The following is an 18,871-nucleotide window of genomic DNA, read 5'->3' as shown; positions in this document are numbered from 1 at the left end:
TCCTGTCTCTTGCCACCAAGGAGCAGAGGCTGCCCCTGCCTCACTCCAACCTCCCTTCAGGGAGCTGTAGAGAGCAATGAGGTCTCCCCTCAGCCTCCTCTGCTCCAGGCTGAACACCCCCAGCTCCCTCAGCCCCTCCTCAGAGCCCAGCTGCTCCAGACCCTTCTCCAGCCTCCTTGCCCTTCTCTGGACACTCTCCAGCCCCTCAATGTCCTTCCTGGAGTGAGAAGCCCAGAACTGAACACAACACTCAAGGTGCTGAGCAAAGGCGGATGGTCAATTCTTGTCCCTGCTGCCCATCCTGTTTCTGATCCAAGCCAGGATGCCTTTGGCTTTCTTGGCCACCTGGGCACTGCTGGCTCATGGTCAGTGACTGTCAACCAACACCCCCAGGTCCCTCTCCAAGCTGCAGCATTCCAATCACACTTTCCCAAGTCTGTAGCTTGCCATGGGGCTGTTGTGACCCAGGTGGAGGAGCTGGCCCTTGGCCTTGGTGAACTTCATACAGTCAGCCTGTCTGTGGAGAGCAGTCCTGCCCTAACTCAGAAGGGCTAATGGAAAGGCAAGAACAGAGACATTGGTGAGGCACTGAACTTTACTGACAGCCATGACAAAGCTCTTTACTTGTTCTATTCAGATGCTTTCTTCATCACTCAAAACCTTGGCAGTGCAAAGCTGCAACCTAGGGGAGGTTTCAAAGTCCATTTTTCTCACTCAGAGCAATCGAGGCTACAGCACTTGCTGACTGCTGCTGGCAGGCCAAACAGAAGCACAAAGCAGAACAGGACACTGAAATACCAGTGGGTCAGCTTTTCATCAGCACCTGCACACCCTGGGTGCAGAGCTGCCTCCAAAAGAAACAGGACATCTGCACCCACATCACAGAACCACAGAATGGGTTGGGGTTGGAAAGGATCCTTCCCCCCTCTGCTCAGCTCTGGGGAGACCCCACCTGGAGTACTGTGTCCAGTTCTGGAGCCTCTATTACAAGAGGGATCTGGAGGTGCTGGAAGGTGTCCAGAGAAGGGCCACAAGGATGAGCAGAGGGCTGGAGCACCTCTCCTGTGAGGACAGACTGAAGGAGTTGGGGCTGTTCAGTCTGGAGAAGAGAAGGCTCCCAGGTGACCTCATTGTGGCCTTCCAGTATCTGAAGGGGGCTACAGGAAGGCTGGGGAGGGACTGCTCAGGATCTCAGGGAGTGATAGGACTAGGGGGAATGGAATGAAGCTGGAGGTGGGGAGATTCAGGCTGGAGGTGAGGAGGAAGTTCTTCCCCATGAGAGTGGTGAAGCCCTGGAATGGGTTGTCCAGGGATGTGGTTGGGGCCCTGTCCCTGGAGGTGTTTAAGGCCAGGCTGGATGAGGCTCTGTCCAGGCTGATCTAGTGTGGGGTGTCCCTGCCCATGGCAGGGGGGTTGGAACTAGATGATCCTTGTGGTCCCTTCCCACTCTGACTGATACTATACTATGATAAGGTCACCCAGTGCAACCCCCCTGCAGTCAGCAGGGACATCTGCCAATACAGCAGGTTGCTCAGAGCCCTAAACAACCTGACTGGAAAGGTTCGGGATGGGGCACCTACCATCAATAAGGACAACTTGAACCAGGGTCTCATCACCCCCAGTGACAAAAATTGCTTTCTTCTCTTTTAGTTCAAACCATCACCCCTTAGACTAGACTAGAATAGGATTAACCAGGTTGGAAATGACCTTTGAGATCATCAAGTCCGACCTATCACCCAACACCATCTAATCAACTAAACTATGGCACCAAGTGCCTCATCCAGGCTCTTCCTAAACACCACCAAGCTGGGGGCAGGAGTTGATCTGTTAGAGGGTAGAAGGGCTCTGCAGAGGGACCTTGACAGGCTGGACAGATGGGCAGGGCCCAAGGGCATGAGATTGAACACATTTAAGTGCCAGGTTCTGCACATTGGCCACACCAACCCTAGGCAGAGCTACAGGCTGGGGGCAGAGTGGCTGAGAGCAGCCAGGCAGAAAGGAACCTGAGGGGACTGGTTGACAGCAGCTGAACATGAGTCAGCAGTGTGCCCAGGTGGCCAAGAAGGCCAAGGGCATCCTGGCCTGCATCAGGAACAGTGTAGCCAGCAGGAGCAGGGAAGTCATTGTGCCCCTGTACACTGCACTGGTTAGGCCACACCTTGAGTCCTGTGTCCAGTTCTGGGCCCCTCAGGTTAGGAAAGATGTTGAGAGTTGAGCTGCTGGAAGGTGTCCAGAGAAGGGCAACAAAGCTGGGGAGGGGTCTGGAGCACAGCCCTGTGAGGAGAGGCTGAGGGAGCTGGGGTTGCTTAGCCTGGAGAAGAGGAGGCTCAGGGGAGACCTTCTTGCTCTCTCCAACTCCCTGAAGGGAGGTTGTAGCCAGGTGGGGGTTGGTCTCTTCTCCCAGGCAAACCATGGCACTAAGTGCCTCACCATCTACCTCCAGGGATGGTGACTCCACCACCTCCCTGGGCAGCACATTCCAATGGGCAATCTCAACTAGATGATCCTTGTGGGCCCTTCCAACCCTGACTGATTCTATGATACTGTATGTGAGATCACTTGGGGGAAAAAAACCTACTTTAAAAGGGGGACCTGAACTGGACATGTGGCAAGGCTGGTGAAAGAAAGCAAAACCAGGAGAACAAGCACCCCAAAAAGATGACCTGGGTTAAAAACAAAACAAAACAAAACCCCAACCCAACCCAATGAAACCAAACTCCAATCAAACAAAAAACCCTCCTACCAACCAGCAACACCAAAACCTAACTGAAACACACCAAAACCCCAACTACAAAAACACAACCAGCCCCCAGAAACTGGTGGGGTTTTGCTTTCTTCCATGGATTTTAATATCCAACATTGCTTGGAACAGATACAATTGTCAGACAGAAAAAAATGTTCTGGGTGATTGTTTCTAATAAATATGCTCAAGACTCAGGGGAGGAATGAATGAATTATTTAGAAGTCAAGCAGCATGTTAAATTCTGGTCAATACATAGATGAGCACAGGCATGCCTGCTGTGGAGTTACACCCTGAACTCTATCACTTCTCACCAGACTGCTTCAGGATCCTTCAGCAACACTAAGGGTATGGTTGGTAGGTCAAGAGAGGTTCTTCTCCCTCTCTGCTCTGCCCTGATGAAGCCTGCATCTGGAATGTTTTATCCACTACTGGGCCACTCAGGTCAAGAAGGACCTCAGGGAACTGCTTGAGAGAGTCCAGCACAGAGCCACAAAGCTGCTGCAGGCAGTGGAACATCTCCCTGTGAGCACAGGCTGAGGGAGTTGGGGCTTGGAGCAGAGGAGCCTGAGGGTGACCTCATGGCTGGGGATAAAGATGTGCAGGGCAGTGTGGGGAGGATGGAGCCAGGCTCTGCTCAGGGATGTCCAAGGACAGCACAAGGGGCACTGGGGGCAAGCTGGAGCAGAGGAGGTGCCACAGGAACAGAAGGGGAAACTTTTCCCCTGTGTGGGTGGCAGAGCCCTGGAGCAGGCTGCCCAGAGAGGTTGCGGAATCTCCTCTGGAGACATTCCAAACCTACCTGGATGTGTTCCTGTGTGAGCTGCCCTGGGTGATGCTGCTCTGGCAGGGGGGTTGGACTGCATGATCCCTGAAGGCCCCTTCTAAACCCTACCACTCTGTGACTCTGATTTGAGCTCCACTTCCAAATGCTGTCACTTGCTGCAGTGCCTGTGACCAGTTACCTTTCACAGCCTTCAGCCTCATTTCAAACTGGTTTGCTTTAAAGCTTTGCAAGAGAAATTCCACCCACTGCTGATTTCTCCCCCAGAGTTCAGAGATCCAAAATGCCTCTTGTTTCACTTCACAACTCCGAACTGCAAACTGTTGGCTGGTGGAAATGGCACCTTTCTACTCCCCTGCATTTGCACTGCATTTGCAAACACTTTGGCTAAAGGGGCATTGTAAGTGTTTGGGTCTGGAGTGCATTCCACTGCTTTAAGAGTGAGATGGCTCCCATTTTTAGCAGAGGAACACAGAGGAATGAGTGTGGTGAGGCACCCATGAAGGCTCCAAGAGGAGCTGACTACTACAAAAAATCCAAGCATTCACTTGTTGTATTTTTCTGTTTCTTGGTTACATTCTCAAAGTGTGGCCACTACCACTGGCATTAACATCAGCAGGGGGCTTGACAAGAACTCTTTACCCAGTGTTCCAAATCCAAGCCTCTCACTGGAAGAAGTGAGGAGATTCCAGCCCCTTTCTTTACTTAAAGAAACAGCACAGGCCAGCAAAGAGAAAACTGGAGCACAGACAAGCACCTAGTTGAAAGGCATCCCTGTCCATGGTGGGGAGGTTGGAGCAGATGACCTCTGAGCTCCCTTCCAACCTGAGCCATTCAGTGATTCTATGATCTTTGGCAGTTACATTTGGACACTTCATAACCTGAACTTAATGCCAGCTTTTGCCATACATCAAGGCTAATTCAACAAAGATAGCCTGAGTTATGCCATCAGCATATTTCTGTTAGCTGATCCTTGTATGAGCTGATTGGAAGCATGGCTGGAGATTCAGATGGCTAAATCTAATTAGCTGCACTCTGATTGCAAAGTTGGGGCATTGTCTTTGGCTTGATAAATGTGCTTCATGAAGCTAGACTTGTAGGTGATAGGATGTAAACCAGCCAGGAGGGTTGTTATTTTCTCCCTGCCTACTCATCATAGAATCACAGAATTGTCAGGGTTGGAAGGGACCTCAAGGATCAGCCAGTTCCAACCCCCCTGCCATGCCCAGGGACACCTCACACTACAGCAGGTTGCTAACAGCCACATCCAGCCTGGCTGCAAAAACCTCCAGGCAGGAGGCTTCCACCACCTCCCTGGGCAACCTGTGTCAGTCTCTCACCACCCTCATGGGGAACAACTTCTTCCTAACATCCAAGCTGAATCTATTCACTTCTAGTTTTGCTCCATTCCCCCCAGTCCTATCACTCCCTGACACCCTCAAAAGTCCCTCCCCAGCTTCCTTGGAGCCCCCTTCAGATACTGGAAGGCCACAAGAAGGTCTCCTTGGAGAAAACCACCAAAATTTCTCTTCTCTTGCTTTTAATATGAAGAAGCTGGAGTCTGCCTCTATACCTAATGTAGGGAAGAGTCTATCCAACACAGACAACCATGAAGCTAGACTTGTAGGTGATGGGATGTAAACCAGCCATGAGGGTTGTTATTTTCTCCCTGCCCACTGATCACAGAGTCATAGAATTGTCAAGGTTAGAAGTGACCTCAAGGATCAGCAAGTTCCAACCTCTCTGCCAGGGGCAGGGACACCTCACACTAGATCAGGCTGCTCAGAGCCACAAGGTTCCAAACCCACCCCTTCATGAAAGCACTGAGGATCCCCCTGCCAGTACAAGAAGGCTGCAGAGGGACTGTTTGCAAAGGCCTGCAGGGACAGGAGGAGGAGCAATGGTTTGAAATGAGAGAAGAGCAGATTGAAACTGGATGTTAGGAACAAGTTTTGCACCCTAAGGGTGGGGGACCAGTGCAACAGGTTGCCCAGGGAGGTAGTTGAGGCTCCATCCCTGGAGATATTCAGACTCAGGCTCAACAGGGTTCTGAGCAACCTGATCTAGTGGAGGATGTCCCTGCTGAGTGCAGTGGGGTTGAAATAGATGAGCTTTGGTGGTCCCTTTCAACCCAGACCATTCCAGGAGCTATGACTCTCTTTAAACCAACACTGCCTTTATTGGAGTGCTATGATGTCACCTCTGCTTGTATACAGACTGGTTTTGTCAGTCTATGCATGTGAGGCTGCTTAAAATGAGCTTTAACATAGGGAAACAAAAAGGAGGAGGTTCTGATGTGGTGGAGTCCCCATCCCTGGAGGGGTTCAAGAGGGGATTGGATGTGGCACTTGGTGCCATGGTCTAGTCATGGGGTCTGTGGTGACAGGTTGGACTTGATGAGCTTTGAGGGCTCTTCCAACCTTGGTAATACTGTGATGTGGACAGTCTAGTTGGCTTTCTGCTCTTAGAACAGTCATCCTTACAGTTCTCTAAAGTACATCCTGTTAAGGTAGAACTGAGCCTGGTGGGTTCAAACCTGCTGCCTGCAAAAGATCCAAAGGCTGAGCTGTCTGAAATGTGGAAGAGTAGGTGGGTGAGAGTTCCTACTCCGAGGGATTTCTCAGGCAGGGCTGTACCTTGGGGTTGTCTTTTCCCTGCTTTTAAACAACAAACCACATTTATTCATTTTCATCTGCTCACTCACCTGCTCTGGGTACTTGCTTCCAACTATCTCTGCCACAGTGTTAAAGGAAGGAGAGTCTGGGTAGGTCTTTGCCCCCATCCTCAGGTGCACGACGATCTTGGAGCCCCTGAGGGCCATTCGTGCCATCATTTCAGCATCTTCCACAGAGATGCAAGCAGTGGGAATCTGGGGCACACCAGCCTGGTAACTCTGCCACCCTGTGTGTGGGCTGTGAATACACAAACACTGCTAAACACCCAAGCCCTGAAGTTATCATTATTAGACAGTTGAAAAGAACATTTATAAGACCATCCCCAGGAGACTCTCAAATAAGATATATAGACAATAGAATAGAAGAGAATTAACCAGGTTGGAAGAGATCTTTGAGATCATCAAGTCCAACTTATCATCAAACACCATCTGATCAACTAAACCATGGCACCAAGCACCCCATCAAGGCTCTTCCTAAACACCTCCAATGATGGTGACTCCACCACCTCCCTGGGCAGCACATTCCCATGGCCAATCTCTCTTGCTGGGAAGAATTTCTTCCTCACCTCCAGCCTAAACCTCCCCTGGCACAGCTTGAGACTGTCTCCTCTTGTTCTGGTGATGGTTGCTTGGGAGAAGAGACCGACCCCCACCTGGCTACAACCTCCCTTCAGGGAGTTGGAGAGAGCAAGAAGGTCTCCCCTGAGCCTCCTCCTCTCCAGGCTAAGCAACCCCAGCTCCCTCAGCCTCTCCTCACAGGGCTGTGCTCCAGACCCCTCCCCAGCTTTGTTGCCCTTCCCTGGACACCTTCCAGCATCTCAACATCTTTCCTAACCTGAGGAGCCCAGAACTGGACACAGGACTCAAGGTGTGGCCTAACCAGTGCTGAGCACAGGGCACAATGACTTCCCTGCTCCTGCTGGCCACACTGTTCCTGATGCAGGCCAGGATGCCATTGACCTTCTTGGCCCCCTGAGCACACTGCTGGCTCATGTTCAGCTGCTGTCAATCAGCACCCCCAGGTCCCATTCTGCCTGGCTGCTCTCCAGCCACTCTGCCCCCAGCCTGTAGCACTGCATGGGGTTGCTGTGGCCAAAGTGCAGCACCTGGCACTTGGACTTGTTGAATGCCATCCTGTTGGACTCTGCCCATCTGTCCAGCCTGTCGAGGTCCCTCTGCAGAGCTCTCCTACCCTCTAACAGATCAACTCCTGCCCCCAGCTTCTTGTCATCTGCAAACTTACTGATGATGGACTTGATCCCCTCATCCAGATCATCAATACAGACATTGAACAGGATGGGGCCCAGAACTGATCCCTGGGGGGACCTCACCGGCAGTGCTGTGTCCACCTATGGGGCCCCCACTAGAGGAGAGAGATTGGACATGATGGAGCAGGTACAGAGGGGAGGCCACAAAGATGATCCAAGGGCTGCAGTGCCTCACCTATGAGTACAAGCTGAGGGAGCTGGGGGTGTTCAGCCTGGAGAGGACTCTGGGGGGACCTTAGTGCTGCCTTCCAGCACCTGAAGGGATCCTACAGGAAGGCTTCAGAGGGTGTCTAGATAAGGGTCATAAGGGTGTCTATAGACAGGCCAAGGGGGAATGGTTTGAAGCTGAGGGAGAGCAGGGCTAGACTGGAGCTGAGGAAGAAGTTCTTCAGTGTGAGGGTGGTGAGACTCTGGAACAGGCTGCCAGGGAGGCTGTGGCTGCCTCCTCCCTGGGGCTGTTCAAGGCCAAGCCGGATGGGGCCTTGAGCAGCTGAGTCTAGTTGAGAGGTGTCCCTGCCCATGGCAGGGAGGTTGCAGTAAATGATCTCTGGGGTCCCTTCTAAGCTGAGCCATTCTATGAGTGCCTATTCTGTGACCACATGGACTCCATTTGCCATTCAGAAACCTGCATCTCATCAGCTCCAGGCACTCATTAAAATCAGGCCTCAAAAAACAAGCAAAGCAGCTTTGAGGTCATTAGCTCTGTGGCAGGGCACAGAAGGCAGCTCTCACAGACATGTTCAGATCTCACTGGCACATTCAGTGTCCCACACACACCAAGGGAATCCTAGAACCACAGGAGTGTTTCAAAGCTCAGTGCAGATGAGCCATGGCTTGTGAAGCAAGCAGCAGAACACAACTGTGCATGGGAACATGATCAAATGAAGCAAGCCCAATGAACCCCACCCTGGGACTGTCCAGCTGCTAGGAAAGCAGGAAAGCCTGCAGCATCCTTTCCAAGCACCTGTAGGAAATGGAGCTTTGCTCAGCTGCTCTGCAACTGGAAAAGGAACTCTCTGCCTCTTACAGACTTGAGGATCATCCTCCAGCAGCTGACAATACCTTGAGGGAACCATTTCTTTCATACACCTGTTTGGCCTCCTGCTCCAACTGAAGAATCAAGCTCCCTCCTCCCATGCTTTCACATCTGCCCTGGGAGGACACAGCTGCTGGCTGCACACCACCAGAGCTCTGCCAGCCCAGAGCTCCTGGAGGGACCCCAGTGACAACCCTGACTGCCAGCAGCTGCAAGGCTTCTGCCTTCATGGGGTGGCTGTTTTGTTGTTGGTCTCCTGGCTTCTCAGCTTGGAGAAGAAATCACATTTATAACCTCAGTGACCCCTCCATCACCAGAGGCCAGCGAGCACACAGGGCACATTAAAAACCCCTCAGTACTAACAGCTGCTCTGTTGTGTGCCTGTAGCAAGGATATAAATAAATCCAAGCAAAAACCCCAAACCACCACCAGAAAACCCACCTCAGACCTCCTTCATTTGGAAAGCAGAGAATAGGACAAAAAATGCATCACAGGGTTAGCAAGACATAAGCTCAGGGAGGGCAGGGAGGCCATCCAGAAGTTTCTTGACAGGCTTGAGAAGTGTGCCAGTGCCAGCTGCATGAGGCTCAACGAGTCAAAAAGCAAGGTCCTGCAGCTGGGTCAGGCCAAGCCCAGGCACAAATCCAGGCTGGGTGCAGAGTGGGCTGAGAGCAGCTCTGAAGAAAGAGACTTGGGGGTGTTGGGTGCTGAGCAGCTCCCCAGGAGCCAGCAGTGCCCTCATGCAGCCCAGCAGGCAGCTGTGTGCTGGCTGCAGCCAGAGGAGTGTGGGCAGCAGGGCAGGAGAGGGGATTCTGCCCCTTGACTCTGCTCTGCTGAGACCCCACCTCCAATCCTGCCTCCAGTTCTGCTGTCCTCAGCAGCAGAAGGGCACAGAGCCAGAGGAGGCCACAAGGATGATCCAAGGACTGGAGCAGCTCTGCTGTGAGGATAGGCTGAGGGAGCTGGGGGTGTTCAGCCTGGAGAAGATAACACTCCAGGGGGACCTTAGAGCTGCCTTCCAATAGCTGAAGGGATCCTAGAGGAAGGCTGCAGAGAGACTTCTCCTGAGGGTGTCTGGAGACAGGCCAAGGGGGAATGGTTTGAAGCTGAGGGAGAGCAGGATTAGACTGGAGCTGAGGAAGAAGTTCTTCAGTGTGAGGGTGGCGAGACTCTGGAACAGGCTGCCCAGGGAGGCTGTGGCTGCCTCCTCCCTGGGGGTGTTCCAGGCCAGGCTGGATGAGGCCTTGAGCATCATCTGACACCCTCAAGTCACCCCCTTAACACTGCTCTCCAGCCACTCCTTGCCCAGCCTGGATTTGTGCTTGGGAATTGCCCTGACCCAGCTGCAGGACCTTGAACTTGGCTTCACCGAAATTCATGAGGTTGGCTTGTGCCCACCTCTCCACCCTGTCCAGGTCCCTCTGGATGGATCCCTTCCCTCCAGCCTGTCTGCTGCACCACACAGCTTGGTGTCATCAGCAAACTTGCTGAGGGGGGATAGGATAGGATAGGATAGGATAGGATAGGATAGGATAGGATAGGATAGGATAGGATAGGATAGGATAGGATAGGATAGGATAGGATAGGATAGGATAGGATAGGATAGGATAGGATAGGATAGGGTAGGATAGGATAGACCAGGTTGGAAAAGACCTCAGAGATCATCAAGTCCAACCTATCACTCAACACCATCTAATCAACTAAACCATGGCACCAACTGCCTCAGCAAGTCTTCTCCTAAACACCTCCAGGGATGGGGACTCCACCACCTCCCTGGGCAGCACATTCCAATGGCCAATTACTCTTTCTGGGAAGAACTTTCTCCTCACCTCCAGCCTAAACTTCCTCTGGTGCAGCCTGAGACTGTGTCCTCTTGTTCTGGTGCTGCTTGCCTGGGAGAAGAGACCAACCCCCACCTGGCTACAACCTCCCTTCAGGGAGTTGGAGAGAGCATCAAGGTTTCATAGTTTCATAGTTTCATTCAGGGTTGGAAGGGACCACAGGGATCATCCAGTTCCAACCCCCCTGCCATGGGCAGGGACACCCCACACTAGATCAGGCTGGACAGAGCCTCATCCAGCCTGCTCTTAAACACCCCCAGGGACGGGGCCTCGACCACCTCCCTGGACAACCCATTCCAGGGTTTCACCACTCTCATGGTCTCCCCTGAGCCTCCTCTTCTCCAGGCTAAGCAACCCCAGCTCCCTCAGCCTCTCCTCACAGGGCTGTGCTCCAGACCCCTGTCATTTCCAATTCCATTTAGGGTCTGAGGGTGGCCCTCAGAGGAACAAGCTGCATTCTCCTCTCCTTCCTCAGCTGCATGGTGATGTTCTTCAGTTACCTGCCATCTTTTCACACTTGTCTGGGTTCTGCCTTCTCTTCATTAACTTCTAAGTCATTCCACTAAGCACCACTGACAGATCCAAGGACTAAAAGGAGCTGTGCTACATGGGAAAAGGTTGCATGGATGTCAACCCATCACTGATTGCCACTCAGAAGGACCCTACAAAGATTTACACCACTGAGGCCTAATTTTAGGCACTGAGATAGAGTTGTGCTTCTAAAATGCTAAATTGCAGCTGCACTAATTATTCCAAGTGGCTCTGCTAAACTTTTCTCAGGGGTGTGCTTATTCACTTTGTATTTTTGGCAATACTGCAATGCTAGAATTCTCTCAGACACTGCAGGAAACCGTTTCTGCTTCCCTGGACTGAGAGATTAAAAACAAAGTGAAGGAAGTTGGGGGGGGGAGGGTGGAAACCTGCATGGGTTTCATAGTATCATAGTACCAGTCAGGGTTGGAAGGGACCACGAGGATCATCTAGTTCCAACCCCCCTGCCATGGGCAGGGACACCCCACACTAGATCAGCCTGGCCACAGCCTCAGCCAGCCTGGCCTTAAACACCTCCAGGGACAGGGCCTCAACCACCTCCCTGGACAACCCATTCCAGGGCTTCACCACTCTCATGGGGAAGAACTTCCTCCTCACCTCCAGCCTGAAGCTCCCCACCTCCAGCTTCATTCCATTCCCCCTAGTCCTATCACTCCCTGAGATCCTGAGCAGTCCCTCCCCAGCCTTCTTGTAGCCCTCTGCAGATCCTGCAAGGCCACAATGAGGTCACCTGGGAGCCTTCTCTTCTCCAGACTGAACAGCCCCAACTCCTTCAGTCTGTCCTCACAGGAGAGGTGCTCCAGCCCTCTGATCATCCTCCTGGCCCTTTTCTGGACACCTTCCAGCACCTCCAGATCCCTCTTGTAATAGGGGCTCCAGAACTGGACACAGTACTCCAGGTGGGGTCTCCCCAGAGCTGAGCAGAGGGGGAGAATCACCTCCCTTGCCCTGCTGGCCACACTTCTCCTGATGCAGCCCAGGATCTGATTGGCCTGTGTCCAGTTTTGGGCTCCCCAGTTCAAGAGTGACAGAGACCTGCTGGAGAGAGTCCAAGGGAGAGCCAGGAGGATGCTTAGAGTACTTGAGCATCTCCCCTGTGAAGAGAGACTGAGAGCCCTGGGGCTGTTGAGTCTGGAGAAGAGAAGGCTGAGAGGGATCTGATCAATGTCTATCAATAGCTGAGGGGTGGTTGTCAAGTGGAGGGGGCCAAGCTCTTTTCAGTGATGCACAGGAATAAGCCAAGGATACAAACTTGAACAGAGAAGGTTTCAGCTCAACACGAGGAGAAACTTCTTTCCAGTAAGGGTGGCAGAGCCCTGGAATGTGTCCAGCAGATCCAGGGAGGTTCTCCTCCCTCTCTACTCTGCCCTACTTTGACCTCCCCTGGAATACTGCATCCAGCTCTGGGCTCCCCAGTTCAGGAGGGACAGGGATCTGCTGGAGAGAGTCCAAGGGAGGGCCACAAGGATGCTGAAGGCACTGGAGACTGCCTGGTGAGGAGAGGCTGAGAGCCCTGGGGCTGTTTAGTCTCCTGTCTCAGAGTATCTGCAGTACTCCCATTAGACAGCCAGTGCAGGAGTGCTGTGGACAGTGATTAGCAATGGAAGGTAATGGGGACACAGTTTAGCAGAAGGCACAGACCCTGCTCATCTACCCAGCTACCACCACATGGAAATGGTCTATAAATACCAAACTAAAGGTCAGATTCAGAAAGGAAAGCTGGCAGAAAGCCACAGCTTTAGGTTTGCAACATCCTCCTAAACAGAGAAGGAAAATGAGAGAAAAGAAGGTGCCTGAAGGAGAGGAGAAGAGGCAAGTAATCAAAGCTGGCATTACTGGCAGAGCACAGACAGCAGTTGGCACCTCTCATTTAATAAACCAGATGGAGAAGGATCTCACCACTTAGCTCTACCCTGCAGGCAAGACCAAAGGATTAGTATTTGATGCAACAAGATGGACATGCGAGAGGCTCAGGTGACTGATTGGGTTCGAAGGGGAATACAAAGGAGAAAACTGTTAGTTGAAATGGTTACACTCAGAAGGCACAAGATACCAGTTCCAGTTCTGGAGCCCCTATTACAAGAGGAATCTGGAGGTGCTGGAAGGTGTCCAGAGAAGGCACTGGAAGGCTGCTCTAAGGTCTGCCTGGAGCCTTCTCTTCTCCAGGCTGAACAGCCCCAACTCTCTCAGCCAGTCCCAGCAGGGGAGACTCTCCAGCCCCCTGATCATCTTCATGGCCTCCTCTGGACCTGCTCCAGCAGCTGCATGTCCCTCTTATGCTGGGCTACCAGCACTGGCAGCTGTGCTGCAGGCTGAATCAAGGACTTGCTGTGTAACTTGGTATCAATGGAGTTAATTCTAGAACACATCTCCAATAAGCAGACTCTTGACTCTCTCTTACATTTCTCTGTTGTTTTTTGTTTTCACTGAAAAAGCAGAGCATTATGCTAGGATACCCCAAACACCACTGCTGTACCACTCTGGCACAACCATTCTGGCACTATTTAACCTCTTCCAGTTGTGCAGAGCCAGGTGCTCTTGTGCTCTGCAAATGATTGCTGCAGGTGAAGCCCAGAGTGCTGCATTTATACCACCAACCAAAAACAAAAGACCCCACAGAGGATTACAGAGACATGGAATTACAGCCTACAGACCTCTCAGACCTTATCAGCAGTGGAAAATAAATAACCCCCTTGTGAAAAGAATTCACTGCCATTGGTATCACTCAGATCCTTCTCTGTTCAGCCTGGAGAAGAGAAGGCTCCAGGGAGACCTTAGAGCTGCATTTCAATGTCTGAAGGGGACCTACAGGAAGGCTGAGTCAGAAGGGGCTGTGGGGATAGGATGAGGGGCAAGGGTTTGAAACTGGAGCAGGGCAGAGTTAGGTTGAACACCAGGAGGAAGTTCTGCACAGTGAGAGTGGTGAAATACTGGAACAGGCTGCCCAGGGATGTGGTTGAGGCCCTGACCCTGAAGACATTCAAGCTCAGCCTGGATGTAGCTCTATGCAGCCTGCTCTAGCTGGAGGTGTCCCTGCTGAGTGCAGGGGGGTTGGCCAAGCTGCCCTTGGAGGCTCCCTTCCATCCCAATGCACTCTGTGAATCTGTAACTCTACAGCACACCTCTGCTCATGTTGCATTATGTGCTCTCCAGAAGCCCTGGGCCATGGCAGCACTGCTTCCTTTCCCTACCTCTGTCCCTGTCTCTGGAGACATTCAAGCTCAGACTGGATGTGCCCCTGGGCAGCCTGCTGTAGTTTGAGGTATCCCTGCTGTCTGCAGGGGGTTTGGATAGGATGCCCTTTGAGGCTCCCTTCCACCCCAATGCAATCTCTGTATCTACAATCTTCATCTGCATGTTGTTGTCTGTTTTTCCTTCAGTTCCATACATGTAATGGTCACCATGTACTAGTGAGCCACTTACTCAGTTTCCTTACTTACCCTGACACTTGTGAGAACATTAAATCAGATCCTGCAGTTGATGAGGACAGCACAATCATGTCAGATGGCTCTGAACTGGCTGCCAGGGCTTTCATAGGCACAGCAGCTCATTCAGACTCAGAAGGGGCTGTGAGCACTGAAGAAAGGCAAAGCTGATTAGGGAGAAACAGGAAATCACAGAAAACAGCTCCAGTTCCCAGTGCTCAGCCCACAGCAAGCACAGCTGTAACTCCTTAAAGATCAGCACAGCAAGCTCAAAGCTTGGCAGTTTTATGTGCTCAACATCTTTGTACTCCTGAACCAGTAAGGCAGAGGAAGAACAAAACTGTTCCTTGAGCCCTTATGAACTCCAGAATGTTACCAAATCAAATCAGTGGTGCTCATGGCACCCAAATCAGACCACATGTTGTCCATGCTATGGGTGGCCAGCTAGCCACCAGCAAAACCTCTCAGCCAGCTATGTTAGCAGAGTGGGTGGGCCAGAAGAGGAAAAACAGCACCACTTGAACACTGCAGTGATAAAAGTTTGCCTGGGGTAGCTACTGGTGAGGAAGCAAGGATTCCAGTATCTTTCTTGATGGTCAATATCTACATTGATGGTCTGGATGAGGGCATTGAGTCCATCATCAGAAAGTTTGCAGGTGTCACCAAGGTTGGGGCAGGAATTGATCTGTTAGAGGGTAGGAGAGCTCTGCAGAGGGACTTTGGCAGGCTGGACAGATGGGCAGAGTCCAAGGGCAGGAGATTGAATACATCCAGGTTCTACACATTGGCCACAACAACCCCATGCAGTGCCACAGGCGAGGGGCAGAGTGGCTGAGAGCAGCCAGGCAGAGAGGAATGTGGGGGGACTGGTTGATAGCAGGCTGAACATGAGCCAGCAGTGTGCCCAGGTGGACAAGAGGGCCAATGGCATCCTGGCCTGCATCAGGAACAGTGTGGCCAGCAGGAGCAGGGAAGTCATTCTGCCCTGTACTCAGCACTGGTTAGGCCACACCTTGAGTCCTGTGTCCAGTTTAGGAAAGATGTTGAGTTGCTGGAAGGTGTCCAGAGAAGGGCAACAAAGCTGGGGAGGGGTCTGGAGCACAGCCCTGTGAGGAGAGGCTGAGGGAGCTGGGGTTGCTTAGCCTGGAGAAGAGGAGGCTCAGGGGAGACCTTCTTGCCCTCTACAACTCCCTGAAGGGAGGTTGTAGCCAGGTGGGGGTTGGTCTCTTCTCCCAGGCAACCAGCACCAGAACAAGAGGACACAGTTTCAAGCTGTGCCAGGGGAGGTTTAGGCTGGAGGTGAGGAGGAAATTCTTCCCAGCAAGAGAGATTGGCCACTGGAATGTGCTGCCCAGGGAGGTGGTGGAGTCGTCATCTCTGGAGGAGTTTAGGAAGAGCCTGGATGAGGCACTTGGTGCCATGGTTTAGTTGATTAGATGGTGCTGGGTGATAGGTTGGCTTGATGATCTCAAAGGTCTTTTCCAAGCTGGTTAATTCTGTATTCTGCTTTCTGAAGGACCATTATCCCCACAGCATCTCTCTGGATAACAGAATCTGTTCTCCCTAGCCCTATACCCACCTCTACCACAGTTTCCTGACACTGCTTACATTACTGACACTGAATGGATGAAAATCTTCCCAGTTCCATGAGCCAGCTCCTGAGGAGGAGCAGCCAGAGCCAGGAGAAGGCAGAGCAAGCCCTTGTCAGTCTCAGCAGCATTTGACTGACTTTATCAGAAAGCAAACATACCAGCTGAAGGAAACCACCCAGAGGTTTCAGGTGTCACATCAAGTTCTCTCTACTGGAAACAAAGAGTTAGGCAGTTCAGAGCAGAGAGGGGAAAAAAAGAGGGGGGAAAAAAGAAAGGGATGCTATGGGAATTAAAAAGTCATCACCTCCAGATTTCTCCCTGGTACAAAGTTCCCTGAAACTGGACTCCTAAAGCACTGCTCAAGCAGCAAGAGCCCACTGTGCAGTGCATCCATCTCCTGAAGCACAGGCTCCACTTCTTCTAAGGACATCCAAGTTGTCTTGCTGACAGCTAGGATTTGCCCCAAAGGCAGCACAAAGGCTGCACAGCAGAATGCAGTCTGGCATGTTGGCCTTCAGGGAACACAGGGAGCAAAGCCACAATCACTGATTTGTCAGCCCCTCACAGCCCCAGAGCTCCTGGAGGGAAAGGCCCTAACTGAATCCCACAGCACAGCACCACTTCAGCTCTCTGAAGGCAGCAAGACAACGTGCCCAGCACTATGACACACAACTTTCCTCAGCTCACCAGAGCCTTAGGTCTGCTCTCATCTCTTCTTCTCACACCACAAGCAAGGGTTTCACCTTTGCTTCCTGGTCCCTCAGTAGAACAATCTGGCTGTATCCTGTTGCCACAGGACGCTGCCTTAGGACAGGCTCCCAGTGAGATGTTGGGAGGTTGATGGAATGGAATGGAATGGACCAGGTTGGAAGAGACCTTCAAGATCACTGAGTCCAACCTATCAACCAATCCAACACCACCTAAACAACTAACCCATGGCACCAAGCACCCCATCAAGTCTCCTCCTGAACACCTCCAATGGTGGTGACTCCACCACCTCCCCAGGCAGCGCATTCCAATGGGCAATCACTCTCTCTGTAGAACTTCTTCCTAACATCCAACCTGAACCTCCCCTGGCACAGCCTGAGACTGTGTCCTCTTGTTCTGGTGCTGGTTGACTGGGAGAAGAGACCAACCTCTGCCTGTCTACAACCTCCCTTCAGGTAGTTGTAGAGAGCAATGAGGTCACCCCTGAGTCTCCTCCTCTCCAGGCTAAGCAACCCCAGCTCCCTCAGCCTCTCCTCACAGGGCTGTGCTCCAAGCCCCTCCCCAGCTTTGTTGCCCTTCTCTGGACACCTTCCAGCAACTCAACATCTTTCCTAAACTGAGGAGCCCAGAACTGGACACAGGACTCAAGGTGTGGCCTAACCAGTGCAGTGTACAGGGGCAGAATGACCTCCCTGCTCCTGCTGGCCACACTCTTCCTGATGCAGGCCAGGATGCCATTGGCCCTCCTGGCTGCCTGGGCACACTGCTGGCTCATGTTCAGCCTACCATTGATCACCACCCCCAGGTCCCTCTCTGCCTGGCCGCTCTCAGCCACTCTGACCCCAGCCTGTAGCTCTGCATGGGGTTGCTGTGGCCAATGTGCAGAACCTGGCACTTGGATGTGTTCAATCTCCTGCCCTTGGACTCTGCCCATCTGTCCAGCCTGTCGAGGTCCCTCTGCAGAGCCTCTCTACCCTCCAGCAGATCAACTCCTGCCCCCAGCTTGCTGTCATCTGCAAATTTCAGGCCCCATCCCTGAAGATGTTTCCTGTGGGCAATTCCTGCCACCACACCCATCCCACAAGCAAAAAGTGTTCACAAGCTATCAGTGGTGCTTCCTGATCTCTTCAGTCAGGTTACAGCATTACCATTCCATCTCCAGAGTTTAGCAGCCAGATTCCTGCTGCCTTAATGGCCCACACATTCCCCAAGCCTCCACAAAGCAGCAAGAGGATGCTGCCTGCTCAGAAGGAGCCTACTTTTGCAACACAGAATCACAGAAGGTTAGAGGTTGGAAGGGACCTGTAGAGAGGACCTGCAGAGGGAGGTGGTTGAGGCCCCGTTCCTGGAGGTGTTTAAGCCCAGGCTGGATGAGGCTGTGGCCAGGCTGATCTAGTGTGGGGTGTCCCTGCCCATGGCAGGGGGGTTGGAACTAGATGATCCTTGTGGTCCCTTCCAACCCTGACTGATACTGTGATACTATGAGATCACCCAGACCAACCCCCCTGCCACAAGCAGGATCACGCAGGGCAGTCAATTCTGCAGCATCAAGAGGAAGCACACACAGAATCAAGGAGAGCAGAGTGAGGTTCAGCAGCCTCCCAGTTCCCTCAGAGATCTACTCTAAACTATCCTGACCACAACTGCATTCTTCTCCCCAGTGAAAGAAAACAACTCTTCAACAGGCACAGTCACCACTTCACCTCCTGTGCCTAAACCTCACATGCCAGGAAGGAAAAGAACCACTTAAAAAACCACAAGAAGGCACAAGAAGAACAGGCACTCTGTCAGCAGGAGATAAGGAGCCAAGCAAGCTCTCAGTGCAAGCATTAGATCCACACAATGGAGGCAAACTCCTGATCTTCAATGCTGGAACAAGTACTGGACAATTGGACAAGTATGGGCTTGAGGAGTGGCCACTAGCTGGACAAGGAATTGGCTGGATGGCCACACCCAGAGAGCTGCAGCTCAAGGTCCAAATGGAGACCAGTGGCAAGTGGTGTCCCACAGGCCTTGGTGCTGGGCCCAGTGCTCTTTGACATCCTTGTCAGTGACATGGAGAGTGGGTGGCACTGAGGCACCCTCAGCAAGTTTGCTGATGACACCAAGCTGTGTGGTGCAGCTGACAGGCTGGAGGGAAGGAGGTGTTCAAGAGGGGACTGGATGTGGCACTTGGTGCCATGGTCTAGTCATGAGGTCTGTGTTGATAGGTTGGACTTGATGATCTTCGAGGTCACTTCCAACCTTGGTG

General features: G+C 52.3%; 1 protein-coding gene across 3 annotated transcripts in view; it reads right to left on the bottom strand.

Moving 5' to 3' along the window:
• The window catches only part of CPQ (carboxypeptidase Q), a 128,990-nt gene that overhangs the window by 73,244 nt on the left and 36,875 nt on the right, over positions 1-18,871 (bottom strand). For all 3 annotated transcript variants that reach the window (XM_068164318.1, XM_068164319.1, XM_068164317.1), the window contains exon 4: positions 6,229-6,436. In XM_068164318.1, the coding sequence (XP_068020419.1) occupies positions 6,229-6,436 (208 nt within the window). The remainder of the gene's footprint in view (positions 1-6,228; positions 6,437-18,871) is intronic.

The sequence above is a fragment of the Melanerpes formicivorus genome, unplaced genomic scaffold (genome assembly GCF_026170545.1).
Source record: "Melanerpes formicivorus ecotype bairdi unplaced genomic scaffold, bMelFor1.0.p_v2 SCAF_79, whole genome shotgun sequence".
Lineage (NCBI taxonomy): Eukaryota > Metazoa > Chordata > Aves > Piciformes > Picidae > Melanerpes > Melanerpes formicivorus.
The sequence above is the reverse complement of the archived record's forward strand: the minus strand, read 5'-3'. Positions and strand labels throughout refer to the sequence as shown.